The sequence below is a fragment of the Sinocyclocheilus rhinocerous genome, unplaced genomic scaffold (assembly GCF_001515625.1).
Source record: "Sinocyclocheilus rhinocerous isolate Xijiao unplaced genomic scaffold, SAMN03320098_v1.1 scaffold1405, whole genome shotgun sequence".
Classification (NCBI taxonomy): domain Eukaryota; kingdom Metazoa; phylum Chordata; class Actinopteri; order Cypriniformes; family Cyprinidae; genus Sinocyclocheilus; species Sinocyclocheilus rhinocerous.
This window is the reverse complement of record NW_015645543.1, coordinates 338,194-356,881: the sequence shown is the minus strand read 5'-3', so window position 1 is coordinate 356,881 and position 18,688 is coordinate 338,194. Positions and strand designations below refer to the sequence as shown.

The 18,688-nt window shown below is 37.2% G+C and overlaps 1 protein-coding gene across 2 annotated transcripts; it reads left to right on the top strand.

The window, feature by feature from the left end:
* The first annotated feature begins 11 nt into the window (after window positions 1–11).
* Window positions 12–8,279, top strand: LOC107706479 (glycerol-3-phosphate acyltransferase 3-like). 2 transcript variants are annotated; one of them, XM_016510199.1, is made up of 13 exons: window positions 12–224; window positions 2,253–2,450; window positions 2,776–2,842; window positions 3,453–3,747; window positions 4,231–4,305; window positions 4,480–4,569; window positions 5,055–5,148; window positions 5,236–5,351; window positions 5,437–5,492; window positions 6,042–6,127; window positions 6,218–6,346; window positions 6,731–6,810; window positions 7,623–8,279. In XM_016510199.1, exons 2-13 carry the CDS (start codon window positions 2,307–2,309, stop codon window positions 7,738–7,740), a joined length of 1,350 nt encoding a protein of 449 aa, XP_016365685.1. In that variant the 5' UTR covers window positions 12–224; window positions 2,253–2,306; the 3' UTR covers window positions 7,741–8,279. The 2 variants fall into 2 exon arrangements, with proteins under 2 accessions (XP_016365685.1, XP_016365684.1); XM_016510198.1 differs by having other exon boundaries at window positions 12–235.
* The last annotated feature ends 10,409 nt before the right edge of the window (window positions 8,280–18,688 follow it).

Sequence of the window (18,688 nt, the reverse complement as noted above, 5' to 3'; positions counted from 1 at the left end):
TTCATCAGATATAGCGCGTTTAATAGGGTCGTAAACAACACGATTATGATAAACACATTTCGTAACGTGACGCAAGGTGGCGCTAGTGCATCATTTATAACCATATGTTTCCGAACTTTGTAACAGTCACAGGAAAACTTCGGACATAGTTTCGGGATTTGGGACATACAGTATAAGTAACATCATCTTCAGACGTCTGGAATGAAGAAATGAATGAAATCGAGGTATTGTGAAGGTGCTGTATTGAATCGTAATCCCTGTTAGCTCGCTGTTGTTTTACCGCTCATGTGATCCTGTTGTTATGGCACAGCGGTTTCTGATAACGGAAAGGAGACTCAAGAAATGTAAAAGTTTTCGATAATTATTAATAGGTGCCATTATAGTTTTCTAAAATCATCTAGTAGAATTGTATTTAAATAATATGCAATTCTGATAAGCTTTTAGGAAGAGTGTCTTCTACTTAGGGAAGTTAATGCATTACGGAGACCCTTACAATTTTCGCCGAAATAAGCTAACGTTACTACAGCTATTAGCCACAAAATCATATCATATAATAAAATACCATAATAATTACTACAGCTATCCACAAATGCCATATAAAATAAATAAAATATAAATCCCACAGTTTATACATTTATTAGCCACAAATATCATTAAAAAATGCCAGTTACTACAAATATTAGACACACACAAATATCATACAAATAAATAAAATAGGCATACCATAGTTACTACAACTATGTACAAATGTTATAAAAAAAAAAAAAGAAATAACACTACTACAGCTACCAACAGAATAATAAAGGTATAGATCTATTAGCTCTCACTATAAAAATTATATGAAATAAAATGTGACCCTGGACCACAAAACCAGTCATAAGTCGCACGGGTATATTTGTAGCAATAGCCAACAATACACTGTATGGGTCAAAATGATCGATTTTTCTTTTATGCCAAAAATCATTAAGATATTAAGTAAACATCATGTTCCATTACAATATTTTGTAGATTTCCGGCCATAAATGTATCAAAACTTAATTTTTGATTAGCAATAAACATTGCTAAGAACTTCATTTGAACAACTTTAAAGGCGATTTTCTCAATATTTTGATTTTTTTGCACCCTCAGATTCCAGATTTTCAAATAATTGCATCTCAGCCAAATATTGTCCTATCCCACACACCAATGGAAAGCTTAATTAGTCAGCTTTCAGGTGATGTATAAATCTCAATTTAAAAAAATGGACCCTTATGTCTGTTTTTGTGGTCTAGGGTCACAAATGACAAAGATATTCATAAAGGTTCTTATAAGCTGTTTATATCATTAAAAAATGCCAGTTACTACAAATATTAGACACACACAAATATCATACAAATAAATAAAATAGGCATACCATAGTTACTACAACTATGTACAAATGTTATAAAAAAAAAAAAAGAAATAACACTACTACAGCTACCAACAGAATAATAAAGGTATAGATCTATTAGCTCTCACTATAAAAATTATATGAAATAAAATGTGACCCTGGACCACAAAACCAGTCATAAGTCGCACGGGTATATTTGTAGCAATAGCCAACAATACACTGTATGGGTCAAAATGATCGATTTTTCTTTTATGCCAAAAATCATTAAGATATTAAGTAAACATCATGTTCCATTACAATATTTTGTAGATTTCCGGCCATAAATGTATCAAAACTTAATTTTTGATTAGCAATAAACATTGCTAAGAACTTCATTTGAACAACTTTAAAGGCGATTTTCTCAATATTTTGATTTTTTTGCACCCTCAGATTCCAGATTTTCAAATAATTGCATCTCAGCCAAATATTGTCCTATCCCACACACCAATGGAAAGCTTAATTAGTCAGCTTTCAGGTGATGTATAAATCTCAATTAAAAAAAATGGACCCTTATGTCTGTTTTTGTGGTCTAGGGTCACAAATGACAAAGATATTCATAAAGGTTCTTACAAGCTGTTTGATTTTACATAATATTTTTGTTAAGTAAAATCATAATATAAGCCAACAATTCACCTGAGGTTTTTATTTTAGTGTTTTAAAAATGTTTACAGCATTATTTGTTTAAGATGAACTGAATAAACAGGTCAGATGCTGTACAGTAATACAGAAACAGGCCACCAACCACATAAAAAAATTTCCCCAGAGGCAGTACTAACACACTGATTACGACATTTTAAACACACACCACCTCTGTTTTGGCTTTTACCTTCACCCGCTTGAGCAGATGGCCTGAGCCCAGAGCCCCGTCCCACAGACTGACAGGAAGGAGAGCAGAGAGATGGAAGGTGCTTGGGAAATTGCATTCGTGCTCTTCCAGGTGTGGCTGTCCATTGTAGTGGGGCTTATCGTGTTACCTGCCATGTTTGGTGTGTCCCTGGGGTTCACAGATATCTACATCAAGGTGCTGGTTAAGACACTGGAGGTAAAGGCGCTAAATCATATCGAATTTGAAAAGATAGATGACTATTAATTACTTTCCATATCTGATCACATATAAATTAATTGTCGATGCAAACTTAGAAAACTTTTTTCTTTTACCTAGACCTGACAGAAGTTGAAAATGCCAAGACAAACTTGCAAAAGAGGGTCAAAAGGCATAAAACTAAAATACATTTCATCATCAAGAGTTTTGTTTTTAGAACAGGACGTATTGAGCTTTGATTTGTACATGACAGTTTAAGCGATCCCTGAATATAGGAAGCACTGTGTTAAAGGTTACCTGAAAATAAACTTGTGATCTGTGGCAGTGGGCGACTCTCAGGATCCAAAGAGGACAGAAGGAACAGCCAACACTGCCATCACAGTCAGCCAACGGTGAGTGAAATGAGGATGTCTTGTCAGTGCAAAAATATTTGTAAGTGCAAAACATCATGTGCATAAAACACAAGTGTTCGATCTCAAGATAATGTCATGTGAAGCCACAGTTTCCTTTTTGGAATTATTGATGCTGCATATTAGACAATAATTAAAAAGTCTGCTTTAGTTTGCTGCCTTTGCTGTTTTATTTATGTATTCCTTTCTAGCATCTAGGCAGTCAGTTTATATGATAACAAATGTCACAAGCTTTCTGTTTTAGTTGACACAACTCTTTATATACAGTAAGAAATTAATGTTTGAAATGCATTTATTATTGGCCGGATGCCTGTCAGTCATGGTCAGTCTACTGTAATTGGTATTGCAGCAAGTGGCAGATTTCATCATTTCAGTTGATCTTATTTATGAACTTTACCCGGCTCCAAGGTATTTTTTGCTTGGATCCGGAGCTCAGGACACACATGAAATCATGCTTACATTATTATATCCAGACAAAAAAATAAAAAAATAAATTAATTAATGTAAATGGAGGGACATAGTGGTGCTCCACAAGCATTGTGCAGTTTTCTCCTCTGTCTGGTCTCATTTCAAATTCATAATGTGCTCTCAGGGATCATTGAGAAAGATGATGGCTCCATGGAGGAGGAGATCGGAGAGCTGCGACGATCCCATCCTAAAAATCTGGCGGGGGGAGACTTTACAATGTGTGATGCCTTCTATTTCTGTAAGAAAGGCATTGAGAACATTGTTGAGGATCAGGTGACTCAGCGCTTCACGTCGGAGGAACTGGCTTCTTGGAACCTCCTCACGCGAACCAACAACAACTTTCGTTACATCAGTGTGCGGCTCACCATCATATGGGGCCTGGGAGTTTTTATACGTTACTGTATCTTGTTGCCTCTGAGGTGAGACTGGAGTGATATTTCATTCATCAGATGACATTAATTTATCGAGGATGCATTAAATTGATCAACAGTGAAATTTTTTACAAATGTTATTCTTTTAAACTAATCAACATAGAAAACTGAAAATAATGCATCATGGTTTCCACATAATATTAAGCAGCGAAACTATTTTCAGCATAATAATAAGAAAAATTTCTTGAACACTAAAGCAGCATATTAGAATGACTTCTAAAGGGTCATGTGACACTGAAGACTGGAGTAATGATGCTGAAAATCAGCTTTGTCATTACAGGAATAAATTACATTTTGAAATATATTAAAATAGAAAACTTTATTTTACATTGTAATAGTATTTCAGCATTTAGATTTTTTTTTTATTACATTAAAGCACATTTCCCACTCCCATTTCTCATTATTGTGACCTGGATGTCTTTTTTTGTGATTCCCCCATATATTTAATCAAGTTATTGCTCCTTGTCATAGGATCACGTTGGCTGTTATCGGATTGAGTTGGTTGGTGATTGGAACTACTCTTGTTGGATTGCTTCCTAGCAGCAAGTAATTAAAATTGCATGGCATAATTAATTATATCATACCCTCTTGTATTTCATTTATGGACTGATTGAATAAGAATTTTGAAGTTTGTTATATATGGATGGAATGCTGATATTTAATTTCATATTAAAGTTTGAAGAAGCATTTCCTAACGGGAAGGGTCTGTGTCTCTTTCAGTGCGAAGAACTGGCTCAGTGATTTGGTTCATATTACATGCTACAGAATATGTGCCAGAGGCCTGTCTGCTACCATCCGCTATCATAATAAGTGAGTCACTGCTTCTTTTTTGATCCCAGTCTTTCCAATTTGATCTCACTGTCTTCCGGTTCCCTCTGCTTCTCTGTGTTTTTCTGCAACGGGGTGTGTGTATATATATATATATATATATGTATTCCCCTAAATTTTTATATTCATTTAAAACATGCCTAGAAAAGTTATGTGGAGTTTTTTGCACTTTAAATAAAGCACAAAAAAATCCAAACTGTATTTTGCAAGCCAAATGAATAAAAGAAGCTGAAGAATGACTGAAATGGATACAAGCAATTCAGCAACAACATAAGAGACTTTTAGTAAGAAATGCTAGAAATTATGAAGGCTTACATTTGATTCTGGTAAAACTGAGAATAAAAAAGGAGAATAATTATGTCCCATTGTCATTCTCGGCCCATGCACGCACACCTCTTTCTTTTTAACACTCCCTAATATAGTCAAATGACCATTGTTTCTTATATGTCTCATGGGATGCATAACAGAGAGAATCGGCCAAAAAAAGGAGGTATCTGTGTTGCCAACCACACTTCCCCAATTGACATTGTCATTCTGGCGAATGATGGATGTTATGCTATGGTGAGTCACGCTGACTATACCAGCGGTGTGACATTGTGTGTCTTTAGAGGGTCTCAGGTGTCTTTAACACAATTTCATTGTCCTCAGGTAGGTCAAGTTCATGGAGGCCTCATGGGGGTCATCCAGAGGTCAATGGTGCGGTCCTGTCCCCATGTGTGGTTTGAGAGATCCGAGATGAAAGATCGCCATGCGGTTGCCAAAAGGTGACAAAGTGTGTGTTGATCAGTCTTGTGGAGTATAACATGTCCTCGCTTAGGACATAAAACCTCAATTTTGCTGTTTCCGCAGGTTAAAAGACCATATTGCTGACAAAACTAAGCTGCCAATCCTGATCTTCCCAGAGGGTAAAATATATATTTATGTGATTGTGTCCTTATGCAAGTCTCTAGTAATGCAGTAATTATGCAGTATCAATCTACTACAAAAAAAGTATAAATATGGAAGCTTGTTTCTACCATAGAATAAAAAAAAAATCGCACAATATAAACTCAGAAAACGTGAGATATTAACTTGCAGTTATGAGAAAAAATGATAAATTAGAATTGAGAGTTGTAATTACCTTTTTTTTATTCTTTATTCCATGGCAGAAACAAAACAAATAAAGACAAAAAAAAAAAAAAAGATTTAATGATGTAAGATTTAAACTCATAAGTTTTCAAGATTTATAACTTGCGATTCTGGGAAAAGAAGTCAGAATTGTAAGCTGTAAACTTGTAATTATGAGAAAATTAAATTTTTTTATTTCTGTGGTGGAAACAAGCTTCCATATAGTATAAATCATATAAATGATAATATACATATTTATTTTCTATGCATATTACACATATTTATTTGAATAAATCTCTGTCATTTGTTATCCTATTTCCTATGGTCTGTCTTTGTGTCTGTTGTAGGAACTTGTATTAATAATACATCAGTCATGATGTTCAAGAAGGGAAGCTTTGAAATCGGTGGAACTATATACCCAGTAGCAATCAAGGTATCGAGTACCAACAACCCAGTGTTTTCCTACAGCAGTATTACGGTTACCCTCTAAAAGGGACACACCTCATGTACTTCTCTCTGTCAGTATGACCCTCAGTTTGGAGATGCCTTCTGGAACAGTGCCAAGAACAACATGGTGAGCTACCTCCTCAGGATGATGACAAGCTGGGCCATCGTGTGCAACATGTGGTACCTCCCACCTATGACTCGACAGGTAAGCAGAAACATCCATCTATCCTTTCTCCAAACTGCTTGTCCTTTGTAAGGTCATAGGGAGGCTGGAGCCTAAGCAGAAACATGAACATAAACTTATTTGTTTATTTAAACATGGGTACCATAATCAAACCTGTTTAAAATCATCCCAGAATGCACCAGAGCTTGCAGAGCTCTAGTATAAGCATAGGGTTACTACTAACTACTTTAAAGAAGCTTAAATGTAAGATAGGTGTGATTTGTTTAACACTTTTTCCCCATTTCTGTTATTATTACTTAGTTTTAATGGATTTGTTGAGGATTTTACGTGTCTAAACTTTTGACTGGTAGAGCCATGCTTCCTATCTTTTTATTGCATCTGTGTATCTGAATATGTGTTTTGTAGGATGGAGAGGATGCGGTTCAGTTTGCTAACAGAGTGAAATCAGCCATAGCACATCAGGGAGGACTGGTGGATTTGTCCTGGTAAGAATACAAACAACCCTGCACAACATATTTCAACCAAATATTAGTATTAAAAAAGAAAAAAAGCGGAAAATTTTAAAAAAATTGTTTTACATTTACAAATATGTGACCCTGGACCACAAAACCAGTCATAAGTAGCATGGGTATATTTGTAGCAATAGCCAACAACAGGGACTGGACACAATCATTCAGCATCCATCGGTGTTGCTCCTTATGATTCAGCCATATTTTTTTTAAACTTGAAAATGTTTTCTTGAGATCTGAACTTGTCCTTCTTTGTTTTTAAATATGTACAGAAATCTTAAAATTGTGATGATATATAGTTACAAGACATGCTGAAACACTCAGACTTTCACTTTGTTCTCAAGCGTTGCTGGGAGTTAGTTGTCTCTAGATTCCCTCACAAAATATCCACTTCGTGCATGTTGATATTGTATTTCTCAGGTCCAGTGGGCTGTTCCTTTTGAGGACACTAGAGGTCACTGTTACCAAACGAAAGACACATCAGACAGCTCACTATAGTGATTGCCTTTCCAGATAAGATAATTAAAATAAATATTCATCACTCCAAGCATCAATCGTTTAATTTCACGTGATATTCAGCAGTCCTGAAAAAACCCCCAATTATGATTAAATATGTACTGTAAACATGCATTAAATAATTAAATGTCTGTAGAATGCCTATAGAATGTATATTTATAGTGCATGACAAAAATGATGGCCAATATAATCTTGGCATGACCAAATATTGGCCTTGCTAATATGAGTCTTTCACAAATTTTTTATATTCACAAAGTATAATTGTGTTGCAGGGATGGTGGACTGAAGAGGGAAAAGGTGAAAGAATCATTTAAGGAGGAGCAGCAGAAGATGTACAGCAGTATGATCGTAGGCTTAGACTGTCATGAAGCCTCTGAAGGTCCCGTGTAAATTTCATCTCACACTATTTATGAACTTGATCTGAAAGTATGAAACACTTCTAGCTCAGCCACCAGACACAATCATTCAGCATCCATCGGCACAGTGCGATGCTGCACCTTTTGATTCAGCTATATTTTTCTTAACTGGAAAATGTTTTCTTGAGATCTCAACTTGTAATTCTTTGGGCGTGTTTTTAAATGTGTACATAAATCTTTAAAATAGTGATGATATATTGTTACATGACTTAGTGAAACACTTGGTTTAGTTTTTTCGCTTTGTTCTCAATCGTTGTTGGGAGTTGGTATGCCTAGTTGCCTTTACAATACACTGTATAAATTTGCATGTTAAAATATTCACTTTGTGCATCTTCATATTGTATTCCTGTTACATGATTTCTTAAAGATCCTAAAGCTGCACACACTTTTCTCAGGTCCAGTGAGCTGTTCTTGTGTGGACACTAGATGTCACTCTTACCAAAAAAAATAAAATTCGAGCCACATCAGACAGCTCACTATCATGATTGCCTTTCCTAATAAAATAATGAAATTAAATATTCATCTCTCAAAGAATCAGTCATTTTATTTAACATGATATTTAGCAGTCCTATAACAAAATCACTCCTATTCTCAAAGTACACAGCGTGAGCAAAACCAGTGTAGAATGTAAATATACAACAATTACATTAAGCCTTTTCAGCCCTCTGTGAAAAGGCAAATCTGTCTCCCTTGTGTCAATTAGTGATGGGTGATGCACAAAGCACCATTGAGCTCTTGATTGCAGCAGCACCAGCTCATTTTACTTAGAGCTCCATTGAAACGTCTGCCATTATAAAGTCATTAGGCGCTAAGATTTCGCTGCGGAAAGTGGACAGAAAGTTTCCCAGCACGGGGGAAAGAAGAGGGTGAAGTCACGGTAAATTCAAAGAGGGGACAGTGAGCAATATGTGCTTGCTGCGATGGCAGTTTAATAAAGAAAGCATAGAGTGTGAAATAGAACATAGTTATTCTCTGGCACAGAGGGCTGGAGCAGGCTTTGCTTTCTCTCTTTCTCTCCGTCTCATCCCGAGACGATCCTCAAGCCCCAGCGAAAGGCAGCGGCGGGCTTTAATAACAGTCCTGCAACTTAAATTGCTTGAACAGAAATGTTTGTTCTCCCCTAACAGGATTGTAAATTATTAATCGGATCTGAAGCCGATTTTATAACCTGATTGTTGAGGTGGGATTCTCCACGAGCAGTGCTCTGGCACACCATTTACTGTGATGTATGTGTCTGCACATCTTTATATCCAATTTAATGTGATTCGGATAGATTTCAAAGCGACATCATAAAAAGCATGGAAGTGACCCCGGCAGAGCCTCGAATGTAGACTCCGAGCGACAGGCGGCCACGTCTCGGTATTTTGATTCGATTTTCCCGATTTCTGTTTTTACCCAGATGTGATCTATACAAATGTAATGCCAGTACACTCAGTAAATATGAATGAATCACTAAATTAGATCATTTTCCTGGAGAATGTAGTTCAAGCTGGACATCATTTTAAATCACAGTTTGCCTGGAACTGACTGGCTTACCTAATCAGAGGGGTAAATGACCTCGCTTCTGCCTTGGACCTGCCATTAGTTAGAGCCGAATGTTTTTTAAATACATTGTTCCACCATCTTTTCTGTGCTCGAGTGGACCTCCTACACTAATGCATGAGATCTTGAGGTACAATACGTCTCTGAGGGAAAAATCAATAGAGGAATACTGGAAGAAGTGTTCTGCAGACTCTCGAAAAGCTCGGCACCTCACGAGGAGTTTAGTGTTTTAGAATATGCTCAAATACAACCTGGATAAAGCATTACACATGATTGGAAAGCATCTGCTCATTCTTTGCATTTGAATTAAATCATTTACCTCAGACAATCTAATTACCTTAAATTGTGGTTTTTACTGATGTTTACATGTCATATTTTGTTTATGTGAGCAGTGCATTGCACAATTGATGCTTTTTTGCTTGTTTCCAGCAAGACCTGACTGAAAAAAATGGATTACTGAAAACATATACGGTCCAAATCAAAGAGCTGGCGGGGTGTCTGAGGAGAGGAAAAATAATACAATGAAAGAAGTGTGCTCGGCTTTTGTCGTGGCCTTAGACATGTCCTCTCCTGGACCATAGCTGGAACCAAAGGATATGCATGATGCTTTAACATGGTACACTGTGAATCCAGCTTTCAAAACATGTCTCATAAGTGTTTAAATGCAGCAAAGAGCAGCATCTAATATATACATTTCATGTGATGTATATAAGGAAAAAAATATGTAAAAATATAGTTATATATAGATTTCATTAACTTTAAAATCAAGGTAACACTTTCTTCAAACGGTGGGTTAATTATGCGGTTGATTTCATCAACACTGTCTACTGTATATTGGCAGGATACAAGAAGAGAAATCATAAGCCCAACTCGTTTGCAATTCTGATTAACATACCTTAATGAAACAGCCTATAATTGGACCACATTGATTTTTTTTTCTCCTTTTTGATTGAGCTAAAATGGAGTCTGAACTTCTTTGAGTCTGAGGGCTGATTGATCTGCGGCGAGATTCAAGACTATTCAGTTTGAAAAATAATTATGTTCTTATAATCAGCTGGAATTTTGATACAGCATCATTGCTTAAGATGAATCTTTAAATTCAGGTGTACAAGTTTCCTAACTAAGGCGTAGAAATGGGGGTTATTATAGTTAAAACTAAAACAAAAAGTTACTTTAAATAAAATAAATGGTAACTGCAATAAAATAAAATATAAAACACTTTTTATTTCCCAAAGCAACATTTCTCATAACAAAATTACTAAAACTTGAACTGAAATTAGAATAAAATAGCAAATGTAAAATTTAAATCGGATTCAAAATATCAATAAAAAAATATAATAGTACCTAAATGCTACTATAAAATAAAACTGATTAAACCAGGCTTAAATGAGTTAAAAGTAGATGCATGCCAAAACATGCAAAAAGACTAAATAGCATGAGTTTTAGATACTGATGTAAATTAATTGCACATAAAGGAAGGGGTCAAATTGGCTATTTTTAAAATTTGAGTTTAGTTTTTAGTTTTACAGTCTGAGACAGTATTGCAAAATAACTTTTAAGGAACCAGACGGTTTGAAATGATTCAGCTCAAGTAACAAGATCATAAATTGTTTCTTTCTGTGCGTATGCATGTTTCTCTTTTTATGGAGAGGGAGGCAGAATTTCACCTTGAATGCGAGAGCTGTCGCGGTTCACCGTTCCAGGCGTTTTACCCTTTACTGTGATTGCTTTTGTTTTTCGGGTCAGCTCTCATCTATGCCTGCAACTTTTCCAATTTATCAGGACTTGTTATATGAAGACAAAAGCTACAGTCAGGCGGCAGCGCAGGCATTTAAGAAACAGCAACAAAGATGTGGAGTGGCACACATTCATGCTTGGTGAGCAGTGCTTATAATCACACCTCCGTGAAACACACTGTGCAAGTTCATCAAATGAATAATGAAATAATGGTTGTGGTCCATTAATAGAAAATTATCCTGCCTTATGATTAATTGCATTAAACTTATGAAAGTGTGTTTTTTGTACAAATCAAAGAGAGGAAATGATGGATGATGAGGAGGCATGATGAATGAAGAAAGGCTGTGAACTAAATTGAAAGTGTACTCATCCGTTCTCCGCTCAAAACTAATGATGAATTGACCATGTCACATTGAACAATACACATTGAGCTTTAAACATAAACCCGGTTTGAAAGCAGACACGGCCTCAGCAGGTACAGATCCTGAATCACGGAGAGCATACAAAATTAATGATTTTTTGATGCTATTCTCTTTAATTTCCACTTTGAGGTCAACAGGGTAAGACTGATGTTGAGCATTTTAATATGAATGATATATTAATATATATAACTTCTACAGATTATCAAGTGATTATATTTCTGAATGCATTTAAAAATACTGTGGGGGCTAAATACAAAACCTGAAATCACTTACAATGTGAGCAGCCATCAGTCCAAATAATAATCATAAATAATAACTTATTAATAATAATAACTTATCTAAAAATGCAAAAGTGGTGTTTAAAGGTTAAATTTACGGTTGGGGTAGAAAATATTATTTACTCGGTATAAAAAAATTAAAATGTCAATGGAAATTGATGTTTGGAAGAAGTTGTGGGTGGTTGATGATCAACTGAAATGGCCATAATTAGTTTCGTGATTTGGTTACAGTTATTGAAAATTGTCTGACTGTTTTCTTCAACTATAACTTTTTGAATCTGACCGTTATGATATTAATAATGAACAGATTGTTATTTTTTTCTCTTCATATTGCAAAAAATTTAGTAATTGACAAACTGCCAAAGTTACAGATGATCAAATCTATATTAAGACAGCATCTGGCCGGGCTCCAAGCAACATTGTGTATTGTAAATAATATCGCCATCTGTGAGGTGCCGACAGTTGGGGATTAAGAAATTACATGATTGTAATTAATGTTGAGAAGATAAAAGATGTAAAGCGTGCGTAAAAGTTCCTCTTCTTGTTTGGTTGATTACCCACCTGTCATGTGACCAATCAAGAGTGATTCTCAAACTTTAAACAACTCTTCAACATGGAAATATATACTTGGCATTAAAAAATCTGCACTATTGTTTTAAAATATATATATTTTTATTTTCAATACACACAACCATTAAAACGTTTGGGGTTGGGAAGATTTTTCAATGCTTCTGAAAGAAGTCTCTTATGCTCACCATATTAAAAATAGAGCAAAAAACAGTAATGTTGTGAAATAGACTTTTTAAAATGACTGTTTTCTATTTAAATACATGTTTGTTTCTATGATGGCAAAGCTGAATTTTCAGCAGCCATTACTCCAGTATTCAGTGTCACATCCTTCAGAAATCATTCTAATATGTGACCCTGGACCACAAAACCAGTCATGAGAGTCATTTTTTGTTTAAATTGAGAAAGCTGAATAAATAAGCTTTCCATCGGTGTGTGGTTTGTTAGGATAGGACAATATTTGGCCGAAATCTGGAATCTGAGGGTCCAAAGAAATCTAAATATTGAGAAAATCACCTTTAAAGTTGTCCAAATGAAGTTCTTAGCAATGCATATTACTAATCAAAAATTAAGTGTGACATATTTATGGTAGGAAATTTACAAAATATCTTCATGGAACATGATCTTTACGTGTATCCTATAATATGTGACCATAGACCACAAAACGTCATAAGGGTCCATTCTGAAAGCTGAATAAATAAGCTTTCCATCGGTGTGTGGTTTGTTAGGATAGGACAATATTTGGCCGAAATCTGGAATCTGAGGGTCCAAAGAAATCTAAATATTGAGAAAATCACCTTTAAAGTTGTCCAAATGAAGTTCTTAGCAATGCATATTACTAATCAAAAATTAAGTGTGACATATTTATGGTAGGAAATTTACAAAATATCTTCATGGAACATGATCTTTACGTGTATCCTAATGATTTTTGGCATAAAAGAAAAATCGATCATTTTGACCCACAAATAAACACGTGCTACTTATGACTGGTTTTGTGGTCCAGGGTCACATATGCTGATTTGATGCTCAAGAAACATTTCTTATTATTCTTATTATCAATGTTGAAAACAGATGTGCTGCTTAACATTTGTGTGGAAACCATAATATATTTTTTCAAGATTCTTTAATCAACAGAAATTTCAAAAGAACAGCATTTTTGGAAATAGACATCTTTTGTGACATTGTAAATGCCTTTACTGTGACTTTTCATCAATTTAATGTGTCCTTGCTGAATAAATTTTCTTTTTAAATTTCTTACTAAATAACGAAATAAAGAAAAATCTTACTGACCCCACACTTCTGACCCCAGAAATCTTTTAAAAAAATAATTGTATTTATATTTAGAGGTAACTATGATAAACACTTCATTTTGAAATGTATTAACACTGCAATAATGTGTTTTTTCCCCACATCACAGCCAAACACAAAGGCTTTTGTTAGGTCACAGAGAGATCATGATGGCAGTCACACTATGTACTTCCTGCACCAGGCCAAACTGCCAGAGCGCTGCTGATATTGAAATGCACTGCTTCAATTTCATCTTCTCCAAAGAGAGAGAAAAAAATGAAAACAGAGGCAGAAAGTATCAGTTCAGTGAAGCCACACACTGCAAGTTCACACAGAAATGAATATTCTCTTTAATTTGTCGGGCTGCGATGGGTTTGGAGCCCCCAAGACAATGTTGATGGATGATGTTTTAATGCTGCTGAATGTTATTTTTACCGAACAGGGAAAACGATGAATTTTTACTTCATTGGCAATGATCGTGCCCTACGCATAAAAGTGTGGCAGGCGCGTGTCGCCCATGAATAAGCGCCTCTCGCAGCAGATGTTACTTCGCTGAAAGCAATTCTTCAGATAAGATTTGCAGAAGATTAATTGTGTACAGCTGTTTCATGGCCCGGTGCAATCTTAATACATTTATGATAAGTTTAAAAGCTCACTAGACGCAGCAGACGCTCCCAAGTGAGACTGCACAGAGAAAGGCGAGCTTTATTCCCACATCTGGATTCATATCCTCCATCATATTCATTATAGCCTTTGTGCCAGCCGCCGACGGCAGCGCGGCTTATTATTGTGCAAAGTGCAACAGCGCTCGAGTCCTCTACCCGATTCCTTTATCGCCTCTTTCTTTCTCCTCGCCCCATATTTCCTTTTTGCAAATTATTCAAATCTGTGCAAATGAGTTGTTTCCATTTCTCGCCCCTCTGGGTAGAAATTGAAAGTGACCCGGGTTGACCCTCCTCCATTAATCGTGGCAAATTGCAGCAAGTGCACAATCCGGATCATAGTAATGGTACAGGGTCCCCCAATGACTCATTAATGAGGGAGATATGACCCAGCTGGATTCTCTCACTCGCACTAGTTAAGAACAATCATGGTGTTATGACCCAAACCAGGGGTCTTATGAAGTAGCTTTTCATTTTTCCGAGGACGAACAATCGGCGTGCTCGGCCTGGTCATGTGCCAAATGTTCCACGTATGGAGCCAGTTATTCAAACGAGGCTTTTGAGGTTCCTGAGTCAAAAGAACAGCGGTGAGAGGATGTGATCTGGCAAATGTTTAACCTGGAAAGATGGCAGATCCCCTGAGGATTGCAGGGATTTTATTTCACCTTGCATAATAAAGGCTGGAAAAACTAACTCAAATATATCATAATAATATTATCTCAGTGACACTAAAACACCACTACTGCTCAGTGTTAACTTCGACTGCAGTAGTATCATCACATTTAAAATAATACTGTTAAAATGAAATAAAATGATCACTCTCTATCATTATAGTAATAAAATAAAATAAAACCCACAAAAATCTGAGAATTGTAGAAAATTATTGAATGACCCTGGGGTCTTTGAGACCCCCAACAAACCATGAGGGTTAAAACTATGTGTCTTATGTTGTGTTATGCACATCACTAACACTGATCAGTCTCAGATATCATTGGCCCTGCCCTGCTGTCCAACACATCTGTGCCATCATCATCACTCTCATAACTGCGCTTCATATTACTTCCTTGCACATTAAAGTGCAATAAAAGCCAGTTGAGTATTAACTGACAGATATGTCATAAATAACACGGACTAACCTTGAGTAATGTCTCACTTCACAGCCACCTTGTGCATCGAACATGACTTAATATGGTGCAATAAAATGAAACCTTCACTTCATAAATTTGCATGATTTATATGAGAGGTATTAACTTAATTTAAAGCTATGAATATGCAACAACATGAAACCGATGTAGCCGCATAATGTTCATTTTTTCCCAATATGATGAGGGAAGGGGGGGGACTTAATTAGCGATTGGTTGCTATTTCCTTCTACTTTTTGCTCAGGAGGAAAAAATAATTAACTTAATGAACTTAATTATTCTCCTCCACCAATGCAGTTTGCATCTCATTTCACTTGCTGGGGCGAAACTTCATTTTATAAATATGTGGAATTATTCAGTCCAGATGTACGTGACTTGCTACAATTTTATGGCGACCCAAGATGTATGAACAGGAAGCCAGAACACATTCAGCAAGATATTTGCGATGTACATCTGGAGAGGGGAACACCGAACCATTCTACGCGTCATCAGTGTTAAATGATGATCCAGTTTAGGATGTAAAATGTGCCAGACTGCATCGCCAGCAACCAGCCACCAATAAATTCTCCTTCCTCTAAAAATACACACGGCCTGTGTCCGCCGTCCCTAATCGGACATCATCATTCCGCTCCACCTCCCGTCCCACCTGCACACCTTCACTCAGATAACTGTCACGTATGAAAAATAGGATGCCTCCTTAGCAAATGCCTCATTCTCTGCAGATTATTTACTTTTAATGGGCGGGGAATGAGAAAAGCACTTAATATGTGGTCACTAAAGATGTGATTTATGGGGTCAGGGGAGCGATAGTGGCACCCTCCGTTTTTGCTCTTTTGTTATAAATCTATCAAAGCCCAGGGATTTTTATAACAAATTGTGTTACAAACATTCCTTCTGGAGACAAATCGCTCAACAGAAAATTAGATTATCTATTTCTACTCCTTTGGTGTACAGATAGAATAGACCTGCTTAATATAGGAATTTAAAATGAATGGGAGTCATTTACTGTAACGTGCTATTAAAAGGAAATGCTCAGAAATCAAATATGTATTTATATATTAGAGTGTGTCATCTGTTTGACATTGGAAGGCTATGACTGTATATTATAAGCAACGTTTCCTGCATACGCTCCCCTGCTGCTGAATCTTCAGTGCCACAGCAAACAAAATCATATTTTACCTTGCTGTGATTGTGAGTTTGCAGTATGCATTGAATGTGATGCGATAAAAAGGCTGTGCATCACTAAATAATGGTAAAAAAAAAAATGTTTATTGAGCTGTCTTCGCAATGTTCACGTAAAAAAACTAAAACAAACGAACAAACAAAAAAGTTTTAATCACAAATAAATCATTCTTATATGCTGGTTCTTTTTAGTGAATCAAATAGATACAGCACGACCAGTGATGTCTAATTGACAAACAAAAAACTTATGGGCTGCTTATTTTCATTGAATCAAAAACTTACAGCACGGCCAGTGTAGTCCAATTCACGCATAAATAACTCTCATGAACTGCTACATTTTAGTGAATCCAAAACATGCAGCATGATCAGAATAGTACAAATGATGAACAAATGACTCTTATGAGCTAGTTCTTTTTAATGAATCAAACACATCCAGCACGACCAGTGTAGTCTGATTACTAAAAAATTTGTTGATTCTTCTAATGAACAGTTAAAAAAAATCAGTTCGAATCAGTCGGAAGTATCCCTCACTAAACTGAATCCATCAATGCGGTTACTGAATCAACATGTGGTTCACTTACTGAACTGCAAGTTGTCACTATTTTCAGTGATGTCCATAGCAAAATGAATGTCTTGGTTACATGTGTAACCCTCGTTCCCTGAAGGAGGGAACGGAGACGTCACATCGGTGACCGACTAATTGGGAATCTCGCCAGAGAGACCAATCCACTTCGGGTGTAACTAAACGAGCCAATGGACATTGGCATGCGAAATTCGCATCTGGCTGCCACACCCCACAATGCAGCAATAAGAGGCAGCAGGTGCACTGCATTCATTCATGTTTTCTATGAGGAGCCAAGCCGGTGACCCGGCAGCTCAGCGGTGGTACAGCAACTGTGGCGATGGGACATGACGTCTCCGTTCCCTCCTTCAGGGAACGAGGGTTACACATGTAATTGAGACGTTCCCTTTCAGTCGGTCACTCTCGACGTCACGTCGGTGACCGACGAATTGGGAATCCCTACCAACGCGCCACAGGTGCTGCCCCCTCCAGCGCCCTGTGTAAGCCTTCCGAACCTTCCTATAAGGCAGACGATAGGACTGGGCTCTACACAGAGAAGGTCGACTACTGCTGTTCCTCGAGCAACCTAAACAGTAGGACTTGGATAGCACTGGGAAAGCGTGCCCTTCCTACTTGGAAGAGGCACGCTGCTGAGTCACCTCCTCCCACAGGGGGGTTGAGTGACATTTACTCATGTGGAGTAACCCAAAAGGGTCCTATTGCACATGGAAGTCTCTGAGAGAAACACGGCCCTAGTAACTGTACCGTGGACATACACATATGGGATCCCAACAGGGTCAGTCATATGGGCACTAGCCTCACACCAGATTTCAGGAATTCATTGGATGAAAGGCCTGGCGCCGGACGCTCCACCACGTCCGGCTGCCGGAGTGCTGGAGGACTCAACAGGGTTTGCCTGGTTAGGGAACTCTCTGGAGCATATAGGCATTATAGACGCCACAAGCCGACTCTGAACCGGGCCTCTCAGTGCCACTACCCATTTGAGGTGAGAACACAGGAGGAAACTGGTTCAACACGTAGGCTACAGAACCTAGCGAACGTGTTAGGAGTTGCCCAGCCCGCAGCTCTACAAATATCTGCTAGCGAGGCACCACGAGCCAGCGCCCAGGACGATGCGACACCCCTAGTGGAGTGAGCACGCAGCCTGAGCAGGCAGGGCACACCTTGTGCTTCATAGGCCAAGGTGATGGCATCCACTATCCAGTGGGCCATCCTCTGCTTGGAGACAGCTTTCCCCTTCCGCTGTCCTCTGTAACAGAAAAAGAGCTGCTCCGAGCAGGGACGTGCACTGACATTTTGAGGGGCAGGGGCTCAAGTGGAAAAAGGGGCACATCTCATATTTATTAGAATTTTTTTCTAATCAAAACGTTAAATTTATTAGGGGTGTGCAATATTGACAAAAAATATATCTCAATATTTTCTGGGATTTTATCAATAAAGATAATTAGACGATATTTTGCTGAGTGTGTTATTGTGCTGATATCTTAAGGACTACCGTGGACAGCTGACTCCTAAAGTTT